This window comes from Equus quagga, chromosome 1 (genome assembly GCF_021613505.1).
Source record: "Equus quagga isolate Etosha38 chromosome 1, UCLA_HA_Equagga_1.0, whole genome shotgun sequence".
NCBI classification, from domain to species: domain Eukaryota; kingdom Metazoa; phylum Chordata; class Mammalia; order Perissodactyla; family Equidae; genus Equus; species Equus quagga.
The window spans coordinates 128,484,769-128,504,752 of NC_060267.1; the positions used below are offsets into that span (position 1 = coordinate 128,484,769).

At 38.7% G+C, this 19,984-nt stretch overlaps 1 protein-coding gene across 5 annotated transcripts in view; it reads left to right on the forward strand.

The window, feature by feature from the left end:
• Window positions 1-347: 347 nt before the first annotated feature.
• The window catches only part of CFAP20DC (CFAP20 domain containing), a 234,197-nt gene continuing 214,560 nt past the window's right edge, over window positions 348-19,984 (forward strand). For 4 of the 5 annotated variants that reach the window (XM_046638094.1, XM_046638134.1, XM_046638109.1 and 1 more), the window contains exons 1-3: window positions 348-689; window positions 3,078-3,167; window positions 5,685-5,778. In XM_046638094.1, coding sequence (XP_046494050.1) covers window positions 669-689; window positions 3,078-3,167; window positions 5,685-5,778 — 205 coding nt within the window. In that variant the 5' untranslated portion in view covers window positions 348-668. Of the gene's footprint in view, window positions 690-3,077; window positions 3,168-5,684; window positions 5,779-19,984 lie in introns of those variants that run through there. The other variant, XM_046638117.1, reaches the window with a different exon arrangement.

Consider the following 19,984-nt stretch of genomic DNA (forward strand, 5'->3'; position numbering starts at 1 on the left):
GAGTCCAGCGTCTGTGGTATGTCTTAAACGAGGCTAAGTTTGGGCTTTTTCGCAGGTACAGGTGACGATCTAACGAAAGCTCCGGTCACAGGTCGGCGGTCCACTAACTCCTCGAGAGTGCCCGGGTTGCTTAGGCAACGCTGACGTCACCGCGTAGTCTCACGTGCCGATTGGCAGGAAGCTCATACAGCGCAACGCGCAGGCGCCTCGTGGGAGCCAATGGGTGCCGCCGGAACGTTGGCGCCACTCCGCCCCGCCCTTGTTCGATCAGATTCGAGGGCGGGGCGGGGCGGGGCGGCTGCGGGAGCGCGCCCGCTTTTCCCGGGCGAGCGGGCGGTTGTGGGAGGCTCAGAGGCTGGCCGCCCCGTCACGTAGGTTACGCACACAGTCACTCCCCAGGGGCCGCCCGGAGCCCGCCCAGGCAGCTGCGCCCTCCTAGACCGGGGCACCCCGGAGGCGGGGGCCGCGATGTTGCGGGTCTGGGGTCCGACCGAGGTGGAGCTGACCAGGGACTGAGAAGAGCCTGGCCGAGGCGGGGCTGAGCACGAAGCCCTTCCCCGCCTATCGGGCTGTGGGGTTCCCGCCTGCCGATTTCCAGTCATCGGGGTCGCGCTTCTCGCTGGAACCCCTGAACTCCGTGCCCCTGAACTCCCGGGCCCCCTGCGGGAATGTTCAAAAATGCGTACCAGGTAACCCGAAACGGCCCTCCAACCTGTCTATCGCATTCTCCTCTTGGGTGAGGTAGGCTGTGTGAAGCGTGAGGGCAAAGCTACGCCTCCCCCCTCCCCCAATAATACGATCGTTTTCGGGGTGTGAAGGAATTAATGGATGATGGTCTTGACCCAAAAAGAAAAAAAAAAGGAAGAAAGCAACCAGAGTCTGGGCGTATGATTTGGCCTTTGTTCTGTCTCCAGCTCAGCGCTTCTCAAAGTGTATGGATTGCCTGCGATTCTGATTAAAATGTGAATCTTAAACCCCAAACAAACCTCCTGAATAAGAATCTTGAAGGCAGGGCCCATACATCTTGAGTTTTGACAAGCGCCTTCGGTACTCACCATTGATGCACTCTGGTCTCTCGGAAGCTGTTTAGAAGAGAGTGAAGGAGTGAATGCATGAATGAGTTAAGCCAAGAAAGAAAATACGCGTTTTGACTATGTGCTTTTTTCTTTCCCCCCAATACTCGGGGTCAGTGACTATCAAACACTGGGGTACATTAGGATCACGTGGGGTACTTGTAAAAATGCAGATTTCTGACCCTCACCCCAGATCTGGTGACTCAGAATCCCTAGATGGGGCTAGTTAATTCACCTTTGTAACAACTTCCCCCAGTTGATTCTGATATAGATGGTCGAAAAATCACACTGGGGAAACTACTTCTGGATCTTCCGCAGTCACCTTGAGCATCCTGGAGTGTCTGCAATGCACGGTCTGCTTTCCTCACCTCACTGGGCATCTCCCTTCCTGCTTTTCCTTGGCCCCAGCCTCTACCTAAGGTTACATTCTCTGTTTACAATCTGTTACCATCCTAGTCCTGCTCTTATGATGAATAGTTTTTGTCCCTGTCCTGGAACAGTCCTCCACTGGTAACCCCTGTTGCTTCTACCTTGTCACCAATGCTACCTTCCTTCTTATAAGTGTCCTCGGAGTATTCTGCAGTTCTTTTTCTTCTATTCCATTTGATATCATTAAATGGGTTAGAACAATTTTAGAGAGTTTCTCTCACTTAGTATAGATAAAATATATTGTTAGGAAAAGCATATGTTCACCGTGGGAAACTTGGAAAACGAGAAAGCACAAAGAAACGAGAGGGGGATTCTATCTCATCAGGTATGAGGATTTTTCTCTTGAAAAGAAAGGCTGCCACAAATTTAAAATTCATAGTGATAGATGACCTGACCCCAGAAGCTATAGTAATTCTATCCCCCACACAGTTTGCACATAATACTGCCTAAGGAAGAAGAAATTGAATGTCTTAGCGTAAAGCGATTATGTGTTAAAAATCGGAAGCAAAAGTATCTTTAATTATTGAGAAAAATTAAAATCTGGAAATTCTTTACGGAAATCTGTCAGATTTGCTCATGTGCTGCTTATAATTCAAACAGGCCATAAAAGAAAACCCTATTTAGTCTTCATTTCACAGTCTCAGTTTCTTGCAATAAATTCCCAGAGATAATGACCTCGTTTAATTCTTCTCTTTTATAATTAAAGCTTTGGGAGATTCAGTAATGTGTTTAGTGTTTCTGCATAAGCACGTCCCTCCGTGTTCTTCTCAGGTTTACACTAGGGAACACGTAACATGTCTATAGAAATGATTCTCTTTTCTTCTACAGACTTTAATAGATGTCTAAATCAATTTGTATTAAATATATGAAGAGATCTCATGGGAATGCCCAAAATAAGAACCACTCTCCCCTGACTCCCTTCTAAGGTTTTTGTTGACCAGTACTAAACTATTCAAATTGCCCCTTTTTTGAATAATCATTGCTAGTACAATTGGGCCCTTGTCATGTGCAAGGTATTGTGCTTGATAGTTTATATTTTCTATCCTATGTAATCCAACAACCCGTTTTACAGATGGAGAATCAAGAGGTTAAATAACTCTCAAGGTCAGATAGTTAATAAATGTCAAAGCTGGTATTGTAACTCAGGTCAGTATGATCAGAAAGCTCATAGCCAGAGATAATTATCAAACTTTATGTTAGCCTAACTCAAGAGTTGAGTTTAAACCCTTTGGTCAGGGTTGAATAAAATGTTTTAGAGGTATGGTCTATACATGTCAAGTAAATGAACTCTACATTGAGAGATGGTAAGATTTATATGGCACAATTTATTTAATGTTTATCGTCCCTTAAAAATAATTCCTTAAACCATTAATCCAAGGTGACCCAAATCAGAATGGTTGTGGCTTAGATAGAATCAAGGTATAAAGTAGGACTAATAACAGGGATGCTGTTTCCTCCCAGATTTGCTTAACGGACGGATGCCTAGAACAGTGGTTATAGATTATGTGGTGGATAGTATTTCCTCCTTAGCATTGTGTTTCACTTTAATTTAAATATTTCATTTTTGTTTTCTAGGGAGGTGCATTTGTTGAAATCTTTAGTGCTCAAGGAAAAAATCCTGGAGCAAAATGGAAGATCCTTGGCAGTCCGTCTGTGATTTGGAAAGTAAGTGTTAGAAATTAGAGCCATCTAAATCCTGGATAGAAATGAGAGGGTTATAACAAAAAGGGTTTAGTAAGATTTCAGAATTGTTTTTCCTCTTCATTCACTCCAAAACCCTTTCAGGACATTGTTGGCTGCAGCCCCCGAGCAATCCTCAGTCCTTTAAGACTTTGGCACATGGCTCATAACCCTTCTCTGTGTGCCGAGTCCTGCTGTTGTTTTAGGTGACTTCAGTATCTGTAAGGAAAATCTCTCCAAACTCTGGGCTTCTCAGATTCTTCATTTCTTCATCTTTAGTGACCTCTTCCATTTCACTTCAGCACCCTTTCCCACTGTCACACCCTGTACCTTAGCACCACAAACTGCAGGGTTTCTGGAATTACTGAGTGAGAGATTGAGACATCCCTCTCTGACCCCAGTCGTCCATTCTCAAGGCTCCTTGCCCAGTTACTGCCATCATATTTGGTCTTCAGCCTAATTGAGATCCTTAGGCCATTGACCATTCTACTTTCCCCTGTGTTTGGTTTTATTATTTTTTTATTTTCCCTGTCTTCACATCCTTTTCTCTCCAGCCCAGATAGTCCATATCCGTAATTTCAGTCACTCCCATATCAAGACCTTGAATGCCCTGCTCCTTGTCCTTGCATTATGCCCGCCTAGCAAATGCCAAGCATTTCTATATATCCAGTTATCTGTCTTTTCTGTGCCTCCAGCTGGGCTTATATGTACCTTTGGGGGAAATATCTACAGCTCTCAGATTGATAATACTATAAATTCAACCTGAACAGCCAAGAAAGTTCTCCTGTTATGTTCTCTTAGTCTCTAAAATGATTATTTCTCCATTATCTTCAGGTTTTCAGCTGCCAACTCCCTATCCCGAACCCCAGCCCCCACCCAGGACAGGCCCTCCTCGCTCACTCACCAAAGACCTCACTCCCCATTTCACAGGGAAAACCAATTTCATCAGTAGAGACTACCTCAGCTTGCTGCCACCAGATCTAAAAACCTATATCCATTCCTATCTTTCTCTCTTCTCTCCTGTATAATCGAGAGAGAAATGTCTTCCTAGGGACCTTGTTCTATGGATAACATTTTAAAGCTTCTGTTAATTAAGTGCTTACTGTTTGCCAAGCCCAGCATTAAGCACATTACATGTTACATAATCTATACAACAGCCGTGTGAGAGAGGTAACTTTATGCTCTTGTTACAGATGATAAAAGTGAGACATGGAGAGGGTAAATGACTTGTTCAAAATTATACAGCTCTCACTATGAATGAGAGAAAAATGGTGCTCTGAAGGTCTATAGCAGGGAGATTAGAAAAGGCGTCCCCAAGGAAATGACATTTGATCTCTAAGAGCTAACTAGGCACCAGGTGGGGCCAGTGGAGAGAAAAGTGTTTGAGGCAAAGGCAAAAGCATGTACAAAGTCCTTGTGTCAGGAGAGAGCTTAGCATTTTTAAGAAACTGCAAGAAGACTGCTAAGGCTAGGATGGAGAGACAGGAGAGAGTGCAAAGTAGGAAATGAGGTTTGAAAAACTGGGCAGGGACCAGACTACACAGAGCTTTATGGGCCATGTTGAAGATTTGGGGAAGCTATTGAGAGGTTTTAACTATATGCCCAACTTGTGATTAGATGGAATAAATAATACATGTCGTATATGTTCATTTCAAGTACATAAGAGATGCCATTGTGATGGATATAATACAAACATTTAAATCTTACTTAACTCTTAGCAGCCATTAGTTATAATGTATTTCTTAATATATACAAAAAAGGAAGAGTGGGAGCTCTGTAAAATATGTTAATTCTGTATGTTAATATGTTAATGTGAAAAGGGGGTCTTTCTAGTCAAAGATTGGGAATTTGCTCCAAGATAAAAAAAATAACCATTTAGCTTACCACTTTGACTCATGGAAATTGGACCCTCATGTACAAGATGTTTTTCATTTCCAGGTTTATTTTGTTTTGTTTTCTGTTTCTTCTACCTTAGTTCTTTAGGTCACCTTAATTGTAACACTTTAATTCTTACTGATTTTAAGTAAATGATATATAGGACTTCAAGTTAAAGCACTAGTAAAATAAGGCAGATTACTTCTGTAGGAGCCATGGCCTGAAATCAAGGAACTTCCAGACTGGATACGACATAGGTTAGATGGTTTATTGTTCTGTACCATGGAGTGATGTTCAGCCTGTGCTATTAGAAATACCTAGATCAAAGGAGAGGAAGGGTAACGAAACTCTAGAAACTCTGAATTAGTAACTTGGGAATCCTTGAAATTGAGAACTTCTTGGAGGAAGAGTGTCTTGATATAATAGAGGAGTCGCCAAGTGGCTTAGTGTGGCTTTTATATTCCCTTTCTCAGCGAGTCTCAGGGTGAGAGGATCATCAAGGCCTGAGCCTACTTTGAAGTCATTTGGATCTGGCACTTTTTTCCTGTGGGTTTGCAGCTCCAATTTTGTAATAGAAATCAAATAAAATATGCTTTAATTATCACTGTTTTTATCTTTGTTCCATAGGAGTTCGATAAAGAAGTTAAAAGTTTTGTGTTTGTCCTGGAAGGCAGCAGCCAAACAAACAAAATTCAATTACCAAAGGAAAATAAGCAAATCCGTAAGTGAGATTTTTAATATTGAAGCTTGACGTTTGATACTTAAAGTTATACCTTTAAGTCTCATAAACAGACATATTAGTTTGCCTTTTACTTGCATCTGTTGACATAAAGTGATAAGATTTTTTTTAAGTTAGAAAGTGACTTTGTGCCAGAGTTTTTAAAATATGTTCTGCTTCATTGTTTATTAGAAATCAACTAGTATTTTTAAGAGGATTTAGAAGATTATTTAATAGCCATTAATTGTAACAGTGATGGTATTTATTGAACACTTACTGTGTGCCAGTGACTTTCTAAGCATTTCACGTTTATTAACTCTCTTATTCTTCACAATAGCTCTTTTACAGATGAACACACTGAGGTTTATTCCTCATCAAGAAATCAGGTAGTTAAGGCTTAGCTTTGAAATAAACTTGAGAGTTGCTAAATTATAGGAAATAAATTGTGAGAAAAAAATTTATGTAAAATATTTATAAGTTTTGAATACAAGCCCAGTTATTGGCAGAACGGGGTTAAAATTCAAGGTTCTTCCACAAATTAGGCTTTGCTTAAACTGATGTGATTTAAGAAATACAATTTATCAAAATGATTAATCAGATTTTCATTAGCTTTGTCCTATTTTTTAGCTATAGACTTCAGATGATTTAGCAAATATAGTCAGTTATCTTTTACGTTTTTCGTTTATTTATTCCTTGTTTCATTCATTAAGAACATTTATTGAATTCTTACTGTGTACCAGGTACTATGAAAAGACCTGTTCTTGGCATCTGATTTTCTCATTTTAAGTCAAGTTTCTAAACTTTCATAGGCGCTCTGCTTTATCTACCACTTCAAGCTACTGCACGCACATTTTAGATTTCTAAGGTGTAAACCAAGCCATAGAAATTATAGATGGAAGATGATTTATTTTAAAAGGGTTTGCTAGTGTTTCCTTCTAAATAAAATAAGAAACAGAACCTCAGAGAGAAGGGATAATCATTGTTAAAATAATTTTTATTAATTTACCACCATTTTAAAATCATGATTTCCTCATAGATTCTGTTTGTTTTTTTAATAACAGATTTTTTTTTCATTTACACGTAAATTTATTCTTATAAATGAGGTGAACTAAGATGAGCCAGGGAAACGTGCGAAACTGTAGGTTGTTCTTACAGAAGACATGGTCCATCTTTTTTAAGGATATTGACTTTCTGAGATAGATAATATTTGATTTGCAAGAACATGACTTTGTTCTAAACCAGTGTTCTTTTGTTTTTTTCTTGTCGTTGGCCTGTTCTTCCATGTAGTACCCTCAGCATCTATGCACATGATCACATTATTGACAAAATCAAAGCAGGCTGGTAACCTTTCTCGCTTGGCTCTAAGAAAGCTTTCTCTTCTACCCAAAGGCTCAGTAATTCAAGACAAGCTCCCCTTTCCTACTTTTATCAGAGATTTTTTTAGAAATAAAACAAATTTAATGTGTTATAATTGCTTTTTAACTGGAAAGATGATAGTTTTAATGGGGAGAAACAGTAGAATCTTTTACTGTATTTCTTGTACAATGCCCTGTAATTAAAAATCAATCTGGCTTTTCTGTAGCATGTGCAGCATTGTAACAATGAAACAGTTTTTATAGCCTACCCTATACTAATGCCTTTAAGATTAATTATCTGTAATTTTTGATAACAGAACTTAGTAGTTATTTTTACTTGTATAAAATGACCTTCTGTGTGAAGTTGTTATGGTTAAGTTTAAATGAAATGGCATGCCTTGAAGAGAGAATTGGCTTTCAATTAACATTTCTAAATTTAGTTCACTTATCATCATGTATTCCTATTTTAACAGTAAACATCCTCTTTATTTATGCAAACTTGACATTAGGTATCCCATATGTGTTTCTTACTATATTAGCTACTTATGAAGAAAGTTTAGTGATGAAGTTAACTATGTTTAACTTTTCATTTTAAATAGTAATTTTTATAAATTATATTTGAGCATCTCCAAATATGTCAAAATTTTTTACTTAGCATCTTATCAAATAAAGGAAAATGCAATATTGATTATCAGATTGTGCACTTCTCCAGGGTAGGAATCTTGCATCATCTACTTTGTACCCTAACTTAGTGTATCGTATATAGTTGGTGTTTAATAAGATTGTTAAATTTGCCATATTTTTTTCTTGCTGAGGAATATTCGCCCTGAGCTAACATCCATGCCAATCTTCCTCTACTTTTTAGTATGTGGGCTGCTAACAGAGCGGTGTAGGTCCATGCCCGGGAACCAAACCCTGGCCCCTGAAGCTGAGTGTGTTGAACTTAACCGCCAGGCCACTGGAGCTGGCCCTAAATTTGCCATATTAAGAAACTGTAACCATTTGGGTTATAATTTCTAATTGTAACCAGCTGGCTTTGATAATGAGACTTCAGTAAATCATTATCATTAGCCAGCTAAATAAATTAATCCATGCCACTCTTCACCCTGGAACACGTTATGTAGAGTTGCCCATATGAGAAGCAGCTCTGTTGCACGTGAACATCTATCATTTGGGTGGTCTGCCCCAGGACTTTCTGTTTGAGACTCATGTTTTAACCGTTGCTTTCTCTGCCTGTGACATCTGAATCCAATGGTGTGTCTTTTGGGATCAACATCCCTTAAGCCTGTGTTAATCTAAGTTTCAAAGGCTCTAGAGGATGAGGTCATCTTTGTGAGGTTCCCTCCAGCCCTCCCCCTTGCCCCCACTTTGGTATTCTTTTTAAGATAAATTTTATTATGACTTCCTCTGTTTAAAACCCTTCAAAGGCTTTGACTTCACCACTCTACTGATAGTGCTCTTGTCAAGGTCACTAGTGATTTCTGTATTTCTGGATCCAATGACCAGTTCTCAGCCCTCATCTCACTTAATGTATCGGCAACATTTGACAAAGTTGACACCCTCCTCCTTTATATATTTTCTTCATTCATCTTCTAGGATATCCATACTCCTAGTTTTCTTTCTACTTCACTGGTCTTCCTTCTTAGTTCCCTTTCATGGTTCTTCTCTTCTCCCCAACTCAATCTAATGTTGCAGTGCTGCTGGATTCAGTCCTTGGCTCTCTACATTTACTCCCTTGGTTATCGGCTCTAGTCTCATGGCTTTAAATACCATCTCTGTCTTACTCCAGCATGCATTTCCAACTCAGACTTCTCTCCCCAAATCCAGACTTGTATATTCAATTGCTTACTTGACATTTCTACTTGAATAGCTTTACCCTAGAAATTCCTCCTCCTGCAGACAGCCCCATCTCAGTTGCTAGCAACTTGTCTTTTCAATTGCTCAGACCAAAAACTCTTAAATCAGCCTGAAAATTTTTCTTTTTTCATTCAGTCCATCAGGAAGATCTCGTTGGTTCTCTCTTTAAATTAGATTCAGAGTCTGACTACTTCTTAACATCTCCAATGCTACCACCCTGGTCCAACCCACCATTATCTCATGCTTGGATTATTGCAGTTGTCTTCTACTTGACCTCCCTGTTTCTGATTTGCTTCTCTACTGTCTGTTGTCAACTGAGCAACAGTTTTAAATGTAAGGCACTCCTCTGCTGAAAATGCCCCATCTCTGTCAGAGTAAACACCAAAGATCTATAGGACCCTGCAGTATGTGGTGCCCTCTTAACTCTCTTACCTTATCTTCTATTACTCTTTCCATTTTTCACTCTGCTCCAGCCATACAGGTCTTGCTGTTTTCAAACATAGCCTGGTACCCTATCACCTTAGCACCTGTGCAAAAGCCATATGCTCTACCTAGAGCCTTTTTTTCCCCAAACAGCTATGTGACTCACTCTCTCTCCTTCAGGCCTTTACTAAAATGTCACTTCTCAGTGAGAGTCTGCTCTGACCTGTGCTGTATATCCCTTCTGCACTCTTTATTTTGTGTATGTGTGAGGAAGATTTGCCCTGAGCTAATAGCCGTTCCCAATCCTCCTCTTTTTTTTTTTTTTTTTGCTTGACAAAGATTAGTCCTGAGCTAACATCTGTGTCAGTCTTCCTCTACTTTTTATGTGGGATGCCTTGACAACATGGCTGATGAGTAGAGTAGGTCTGCACCTGCGATCCAAACCTGGGAACCCCAGGCCACCTAAGCGAAGTGTGCAGAACTTTAACCACTTGGCCATGGGGCTGGCACCCCTTCTGCACACTTCTTTTTTTAATGTGGTAACATTGGTTTATAATATTATATAAATTTCAGGTGTACGTCATTATATATTTCGATTTCTGTGTAGATTACATCATGTTCACCACCCAAAGACTAATTACCATCTATCACCACACGTGTGCCTTATCACCCGTTTTGCCCCTCCTTCCTACCCCCTTCCCCTCTGGTAACCACAATCCAATCTCTGTGTGTTTATTTGTCATTGTTTTTATCTTCTACTTATGCATGAGATCAAATGATATTTGACTTTCTCCGTCTGACTTATTTCACTTAGCATAATACCCTCAGGGTCTATCCATGTTGTCACAAATGGCTGGATTTTGTCATTTCTTATGGCTGAGTAGTATTCCATTGTGTATATATACCACATCTTCTGTATCCATTCATCCCTTGATGGGCACCTAGGTTGCTTCCAAGTCTTGGCTATTGTGAACAATGCTGCGATGAACATAGGGGTGCATGTGTCTTTATGCCTTCGTGTTTTCATGTTCTTTGGAAAAATACCCAGCAGTGGAATAGCTGGATCATATTTGGTAAATCTATTCTTAATTTTTTGAGGAATCTCCATACTGTTTTCCATAGTGGCTGCATCAGTTAACACTTCCACCAGCAGTGTATGAGGCTTGCCTTCTCTCCATATCCTCTCCAACACTTACTGTTTCCTGTCCTGTTAGTGATAGCCATTCTGACAGGAGTGAGGTGATATCTCATTGTAGTTTTTATTTGCATTTCCCTGATAGTTAATGATGTTGAGCATCTTTTCATGTGCCTGTTGGCCATCTGTATATCTTCTTTGGAGAAATGTCTGTTCAGATCTTTTGCCCATTTTTTAATTGGGTTGTTAGGTTTTTTGTTCTTGAGATGTATGAGTTCTTTGTATATTTTGGATATTAACCCCTTAACAGATATATGGATTGCAAATATCTTCTCCCAATTGTTAGGTTGTCTTTTTGTCTTGTTAATGGTTTCCTTTGCTGTACAGAAGCTTTTTAATTGATGTAGTCCCATTTGTTTGTTTTTTCTGTTGTTTCCCTTGCCCAGTCAGACATGATACTTGAAAATATGCTGCTAAGACCGATGTCAAAGAGTGTACTGGCTATGTTTTCTTCTAGAAGTTTAATCATTTCAGGTCTTATATTCAAGTCTTTAGTCTATTTTGAGTTAATTTTTGTGCACAGTGTAAGATAATGGTCTCCTTTCATTCTTTTGTGTATGGCTGTCTAGTTTTTCCAGCACCATTTGTTGAAGAGACTTTCCTTTCTCCATTGTATGTTCATGGCTCCCTTGTGGAAAATTGACTGTCCATAGATGTGTGGGTTTATTTCTGGGCTCTTGATTCTGTTCCATTGATCTGTGTGTCTGTTTTGGTGCCAGTACCATGCTGTTTTGGTTAATTTAACTTTGTAGTATATCTTGAATTCAGGGAGTGTGCTACCTCCAGCTTTGTTCTTTTTTCTCAGGATTCCTTTGACTATTCAGGTCTTTTGTTGTTCCGTATAAATTTTATGATTCTTTGTTCTATTTCTGTGAAAAATGTTGGAACTTTGATAGGGATTGCATTGAATCCGTAGATTGCTTTAGTATGTATGGACATTTTAACTATGTTAATTCTTCCACTCCAAGAGCACGGAATATCTTTCCATTTCTTTGTGTCTTCTTCAGTTTCTTTCAACAGTGTTTTATAGTTTTTCGTGTACAGATCTTTCACCTCTTTGGTTAAGTTTATTCCTAGATATTTTATTCTTTTTGTTGCATTTGTAAATGGGAGTATATTCTTAATTTCTCTTTCTGCTACTTCATTTTTAGTGTATAAAAATGCAGCTGATTTTTGTACATTGATTTTGTATCCTGCAACTTGACCATATTCATTTATTATTTCTGTAAGTTTTTTTGTTGATTCTTTTGGGTTTTCTAAGTAGAAAATCATGTCATCTGCAAATAGTGACAGTTTCATATCTTCCTTTCCAATTTGGATCCCTTTTATTTCTTTTTCTTTCCTAATTGCTCTGGCTAAGACTTCCAATACTATGTTAAGTAAGAGTGGTGAAAGTGGGCATCCTTGTCTGTTTCCTGTTCTTAGAGGGATAGCTTTCAGTTTTTCTTCATTGAGAATGATATTTGCTGTGGGTTTGTCATATATGGCCTTTATTATGTTGAGGTACTTTCCTTCTATACCCATTTTATTTAGAGTTTTTATCGTAAATGGATACTGTATCTTGTCAAATGCTTTCTCTGTATCTATTGAGATGAACATGTGATTTTTTGTTCTTCAGTTTTTTAATGTGGTGTATCATGTTGATTGATTTGCAGATACTGAACCATCCCTGCATACCTGGAATGAATCCTACTTGATCACAATGTATGATCTTTTAAATGTATTATTGTATTTGATTTGCTAGTATTTGGTGAGGATTTTTGCATCAATGTTTGTTAGTGATATTGGCCTGTAATTTTCTTTTTTTGTGATGTTCTTGTCTGGTTTTGGTATTATGGTAATGTTGGCTTCATAGAATGAGTTAGGAAGCTTCTCCTCCTTTTCAATTATTTGGAAGAGATTTTGAAGGGTAGGTATTAAGTCTTTTTTGAATGTGCAGTAGAATTCACCAGGGAAGCCGTCTGGTCCTGGACTTTTATTTTTTGGCAGGTTTTTATTACTGTTTCGATCTCCTTACTAGTGATTGAGCTATTCAAATTCTCTATTTCTTCTCGCTTTAATTTTGGAAGGTTGTATGATTCTAAGAATTTATCCGTTTCTTCTAGATTATCCAATTTGTTGGTGTATAGCTTTTCATAATATTCTCTTATAATCTTTTGTATTTCCGAGGTGTCTGTTGTAATTTCTCCTCATTCATTTCTGGTTTTATTTATTTGAGCTTTCTCTCTTTTTTTCTTGGTTAGTCTAGCTGGAGGTCTGCCAATTTTGTTTATCATTTCAAAGAACCAGCTCTTGGTTTCATTGATTTTTTTCCTATTTTTTTTTAGTCTCTATTTCATTTATTTCTGCTCTGATTTTTATTTCCTTCCTTCTACTGATTTTGGGCTTTGTTTGTTCTTCCTTTGCCACTTCCTTAAGGTGCACTGTTAGATTGTTTATTTGGGATTTTTCCTGTTTGCTGAGGTAGGCCTGTATTGCTATAAACTTCCCTGTTAGAACTGCTTTTGCTGTATCCCATAGATTTTGGCATATTTTCATTGTCGTTTTTGTCCAGGTAATTTTTGATTTCTCCATTGATTTCTTCATTGACCCAATTGTTGTTCAGTAGCGTTTTGTTTAATCTCCACATATTTGTGGCTTTTCTGATTTTCTTCATGTAGTTGAAAAGATGGTTGGTATTATTTTAGTCTTCTTAAATTTATTGAGACTTGTTTTGTGGCCTAATATGTGGTCTATCCTGGAGAATATTCCATATGCATTTAAAAAGAAGGTGTATTCTGTGGTTTTTGGATGGAATGTTTTGTATGTATGTACTAAGTCCGTCTGGTCTAAAGTGTCATTTAAGGCCAATGTTTCCTTATTGATCTTCTGTTTGGATGATCTGACCGTTGATGTAAGTGAAGTGTTAAAGTCCCCTACTATTATTGTGTTGCTGTCTGTTTCTCCCTTTATGTCTGCTAATAATTGCTTTATATATTTAGGTGCTCCTATGTTGGGTGCATAGATATTTACAAGTGTTATATCCTCTTGTTGGATTGTTCCCTTTATCATTATGTTGTGCCCTTCTTTGTCTCTTGTTAAAGTTTTTGTTTTAAAGTCTATTTTGTCTGATGTGAGTATTGCCATCCCAGGTTTATTTTCTTTGCCATTTGCATGGAGTACCTTTTTCCATCCCTTCACTTTCAGTTTGTGAGTGTCTTTAGGTCTGAAGTGTGTCTCTTTTATGCAGCATATATATGGGTCTTGTTTTTTTTTATCTAATCAGCCACCCTTTGCCTTTTTACTGGAGCATTTAGTCCACTGACATTTACAGTAGCTATTGATAAATATGTACTTATTGCCATTTTGTTACCTTTTTTCTAGGTGTTTTAGTAATTCTTCTCTGTTCCTTTCTTCTTCTCTTGCTCTCTTCCCTTGTGGTTTGATGGCTTCCTTTAGTATTATGCCTGGGTTCCTTTGTCTTAATTATTTGTATATTTATTATAGGTTTCTGGTTTGTGATTACCATGAGATTCATATATAATATATGTATATAGCAATCTATATTGAGTGGATGATCTCTTTAGTGTGACCTCATTGTAAAAGCTCTACTCTTTTACTCCCCTCCTCTCACATTTTATGTTTTTGGTATCATATCTAACCTTTTATTTTGTGTCTGTGTATCCATTACCTTCTTATGATTGGAATAGGCAATTTTAGTACTTTTCTCCTTTGACTTCCATATTGTCTTCATAGGTGGTTGATCTGCTACCTTTACTGTATTTTTGGCTTTACATTGATTTTGTTGCCTATTTTTTTTTTAATAAATTTCTTATTCTTGTTTATAGTCTTCTCTTTCCCACTTAAATAAGTCCCTTTGGCATTTCCTGTAAAACTGGTTTCTTGTTGATAAACGCCTTTAATTTTTGCTTGTCTGGGAAACTCTGTCTCTCCTTCTATTCTGATTGATAACCTTGCCAGGCAGAGTGTTCTTGGCTGTAAGTTTTTTCCTTTCAGCACTTTAAATAAGTTGTGCCACTCCCTTCTAGCTTGTGAGGTTTTGGCTGAGAAGTCAGCTGATAGCCTTATGGGATTTCCTTTGTATGTCACTTATTGCCTTTCTCTTGCAGCTTTTAGGATTCTCTCTTTAATTCTTGACATTTTAATTATAATATACCTTGGTGTGGGTTTATCTTGTTTGGTGCTCTCTGTGCTTCCTGTACTTGGTTGTCTGTTTCCTTTCTTATTAGGAAAGTTTTCAGCCATTATTTCTTCAAATAGATTCTCTGCCTCTTTGTCTTTTTCTTCTCTTTCTGGGACACCTATAATATGAATGTTAGTGCATTTGATGTTGTCCCAGAGTTCCCTTAGACTGCTCTTGTTCTTTTTAATTTTTTTTTCTTTTATCTGTTCAGCTTGGGTGATTTCCTTTAGTCTTTCATCCAGCACGCTGATCCATTCTTCTGCTACTGAGTCCCTCTAGTGAATTTTTCATTTCCAGTATTGTATTCTTCATTTCTGATTGGTTCTTTTTTATATTTTCCAATTCTGTGTTAATGTTCTCACTGAGTTCATCCATTCTTCTCCCAAGATCAGAGAGGATCCTTATGACTTTTTGTTTGAAGTCTTTGTCAGGTAGGTTGTTTATTTCTGTTTCATTTAGTTCGTTTTCTGGGATTTTGTCCTGTTCTCTTACTTGGAACATATTCCTCCGCCTTCCCAATTTGTCTCTTTCTCTATGCTTATATCTATGTATTAGCTGAGTCAGCTATGTGTCCTGATTTTGGAGAAGTGGGTTTGTGTACGAGATGCCTTTTGAGGTCCAGCAGTGTGCTCCCTCTTGTCAAAACTTCCAAATGTTCCAGGAATGACCCATGTGTGGGCTATGTGTGTCCTGTTGTGGTAGGGTTGCTCTTGCTGCAGGTGCCCAGGGAGTCTAGGCTGTCTCCCTGGCAGGCTGGTTGTAATTCTCAGCTGCGTGTGGCTGCTGTGGACCCTTCAATCACTTTATCGGGTTTGGAGAGCACCAGCACAGTTGGCTGCAAGGTCTGATAGCACATTCCTGTTGCAGTCTTTCTGTAAAGTGAGTAGGTCCCCAGTGTGGCTGGTTGCTCGGCTCAGGGGTTTACAATTGCTGTAGGCCTCAGGCCTCCAAGGCTTTTGTCAGCTCTTTCAGGATTGCAACTGAGTGGGACTGGCCCCAGGCATGGGAGTACCCAATTGTTTCAGACTTTGGAAGGTTGGGCCAATCCCCTATGTAGCTGTTTGTGAAGCACAAGTCTTCTGTTACTGATAAGCTGTACAGCCCACAGGTCCACACACACCATCAACACAGTCCTGGCCCTTGCACATGTCCTGGCCCCCTGGAGCATACCCAATTGCCCCACTATAGAGACCCCCACACAATCCTCCAACACCTCACCCACTCCACCGCTCTTCACACAAGCCCGTCCCTGCAGAGGTGGACCCACTCACCTTCCTGCAGAGGATCCAGGCACCCAGTCTATGCAGGTCTAAAATTTGCCCAAGGGCTTTCTGTTGGGTGAGGCCAGTCCCTAGGGCAGGCTGCCTGCTCTGGCTGAGCTGGATTAAATGGGCCATCTAGTGGGTGGAACAGACCCTGGGCTAACAGGTCAAGGGAAGAACTCTAATGGCATCTGCCAGCATCTGTGTCAGCATGCCTGTACTAGGTCACAGTAATGGCTACCGCCAATGTCTCAGTCCCTAGAGAAGTCTCACCTCTCACTAAGATGCACCCAGAGCCTGTCAAGTGAGTCTTTTTTCACCAAAGGGCTGTGCACCTTTCTTTTTGGTAATTTTAGGTTGCTTTCTGAAACAGGTGACTTTGTGTGTGGGCCCTTTAAGAGCCAGTTTTTTTCTGCTTATGTCCAATAGCTTTTCTAGGGGTATTCCCCATTGTAGTTAATAGCCAGCAAAGCGAGATATTATGAGGCTTGTCTCAATTGTGCTGAGTCTGAAGGATGCTTACAGCAGTAATGCCTGCCCCCCCCACACTCCCCCGTTCAGGTACCCCACTCCTACAGGGAAGGCTGTGTACCTTGCCAGCTGTTAAGCGCTGCAGCTTGTGGAGGTGGCTTTTTCTCTCCAGAAGGAATTTCTGCCTCTTCCGCCTCAGTCAGGACTGTCCCTTGTTGTGGGGATTCTTTTTATCCAGTTTTCGGTTGTCTCTCAGGGGTAATTGTTCCAAGAATAGTTGTAGCTTGGTTGTGTTCGTGGGAGGAGGTGAGTTCAGAGTCTGCCTATGCCCCCATCATGACACCAACCTCCCTTTCTGCACTCTTGATCCCTTTCACCTTGCTCTACTTTTTCCCGTTTAACATGCTATTTTTTTTATTATGTTTTTTTACTGTTTTTCTCATCATTACCAGAAAGTAAGCCCCATTGGCACAGAAATTTAGTCTATTTTGTTCATCTAAAACAGTGCCTGGCACATAGTAGACATTCAATAAATCTTTGTTGAATAAATGAATGAATGTATGAGTGGCTTCCCATTGATTTTAGGATGACTATAGCCTTCACATAGCCTTCAAGGACATATATGATTGAATTCCTAGGTATTTGCCAGACTTACCTCCTGCTGCTTTTCCCCTTCTGTCTCTTCTACCAGCCCTTTAGGCCTTTAAGTTCATCCAATCTACTATGGCCTTTTCCCTCACATGATGGAGTAGTTCTTCTCCCTATAATATTTATTTCTCCTTTCTACCCTCGTCTTCCTGCTTATTCTTCTCTGCTGAATTCCAATGTTATTTCTTCAAGAAAACCTTCACTCATTGTCCTCTTGCTCCCAAGGACCCAGGATTATATGCTTTCATAGCATTTGGCCTTCTCCTTCATGGAACTAGAATTTAAGTTCCAAGAGACCAGAGACCATGTCTGTCGTATTCACTACAAAAACTTCAGCACTGAGTCTTGCCCACAGTAGATGCTCAATAAATCTTTATTGAATAATAGATCTAATTTAATCCATACAAATAATCCTGTGAGGTGTAAATCTAATTTATTAACCCAGTTTTATACATGAAAAGGTAAAAGAGCCCAGACAGGTTTTCTGATTTTCCTTAGGAATATGGAATAACCCATAATGAAGGCATAACTGTTTGCTGTTTTCTATCCTAAACTGAGAGAGGTGCACTTCAGTGTGCTATTTGTGCCAAGGCTGCAATATCAACCAGGAAATAACTTCGATTATGATTTATCAGGGTGCTTGTAAAGGATGACTGTTCTGTGATCTAGTCCTAACTCTTTGGACAATGCAACACTTGTAAAATGTATATGAGATTCACAACTGTCATTTGTTGTAATGAAACAACTGTAAAACCACTGTTTAAAAGTCTAATGGTGTTTTGCCAGTTAAATGTGTTTTAAAATAGTCACGAGAAAGGAGGACTTAATCCTTTAAAAATATAGAGGGAGTTTGTCTCAGGCAGATAACAGATTATAAAACTGCAGAAACCTGCATGTTTTAGTAAAAAGAGTAAATTTTTATGAATTTTATGTATCTGATGGGCATTTTTTAACTAACAGTGGTTCCACATTCAGCATCACTTAGAGTGATTTTAGATATGTTGTAGATCTGAAGAGTCAGTTTAAATTTACTAGGCCACTGGGAAAAAATATTACTATAGCATTTAGTTAGCATCTCTGACACACAGGATCAGTGTATGTCAAACATTATTAAAGTACTTTTTCTTTGTCAGATCATCACCATATGGTATTATCATACTTCTTTTAATCTTAGAAGTGAAGCCTTTTGGAAACTAGGGCTTCTATATGTGAGAAAGTTGAATTACAAAGCTTTCCTTTTTTGAGGGCAAGTGTCTTTCACATCTAAAAATGTTCATACAAAAATGCCCTATATGTATAGCTCTTTGTGTTTGAAGAGAACGGTGCTGATTCAGTGAGATTTGTAACATAAATTAGCAGCCTTTTGTAAGAACTGATTTTATTATCCTGGTGCTCTCTCCAGCTCTATTTACAGAGTCGATTGTGCAATGGAAAAATACCGCAGGGCCAATCAATGGAAGATGCAAGAGAGAGATTGATTAATGGTGGCTTATTTAAGTTGGCCTCATTTTGGTATCTCACTTTGGTTTTGTAGGCCAGAACTCTAGTTGCCTCACTGGTTTTTCCCATAAATATGGTAGAATCCAATTCCTAGAGAGTTGTCAAAGGTCAGAGCCTGTTATCCCCTATTTCCATTCTATTGCGTACTCTACTGATGGTTCTCTGGAGCTGTTCTGAAGCTTAGTATTTTAAGTAAAAGTTATTCTTGTATGTTTCATTTAAAAAACATTAAGCATATTTTATCAAATCTGTTTATTGTTCAGAAACTAAATTTTAGGTAAAATATAGGAACTGTTTAATTTGTTCAGGAATGTTACAAAACAGTTTACCAAAGGAGTTATAAACCAGAAGATCTTTATATAGACTGTTCAAACATGTATTGTTACTTTAAAATTCTTAAATTTGTTACACTTACTAAGTCAAAATAAATAGAAAATAACGTGCATTTTAGACCAGTTGCCTTCCTCGAAGTCCCTTATCCCTGTGTTGCTCTGTACCATCAGATTTGGAGCAGAGGTTCACGGATAAATCAAGACAGCTCCCCACATCAGGAAAAAAGTTCCTAAAAGGCATGTTTTAGAAGGAAATGATACTAAAACTTCCATTAAGAGCATCATAATTGAGAGATGAAGCAAAAGTTCAAAACCTAAAGGGAAAGGAATTAAGCGGATGGATCTGAAGAAGTGATATAAAATCAATTGATTTTTGAAGCAGCTGTAGACTTCAACTATTAAAAGTGCCATAGCGACTGGTTTTTCTCCAAATGTTTTTAATCCAGATGAAGCTCTTGATGGGGAATAAAAGCTATCAGTTCTTAATTTGTGAGCATTAAATTAACTAAAAGTATATTAAATTAACAAAAGGTATAAATGAAAATATGTTCCTCCATTCATCTCAATGTGGACACATTTAAAACCATATGAACTAGATATGGCTCATCAAACCTTCGGTTGTAGTTGTCATAATTAGAATTATTTTTCTTCATCTATTGTTTTTTATTAAGTTGTTTAGAACAGTTAAAACTGTCAGTGAATAAAAGTAATTGCCACATGCTTTTATGGCTGCCCTGATGGGAATCTGTAGTTCAATTTTATATGTCTCTATTGAATGCAGTTCTATGTGTACGTTCTCTCGCAAGCTAATAAAAATTGTAGATAAAAAATTATTATTTTTTAAATTTTCATAAAAATTTCACCAAGCCCACAGATGGGACTTTAAAAGGTGACATTTATTGTTAGAGATTGATTTGATTTTCAACAATTTTTTTGCTTTCGTTATGAGCTTGTAACTCATGGGTGGTGCTATTGCAGCTCTA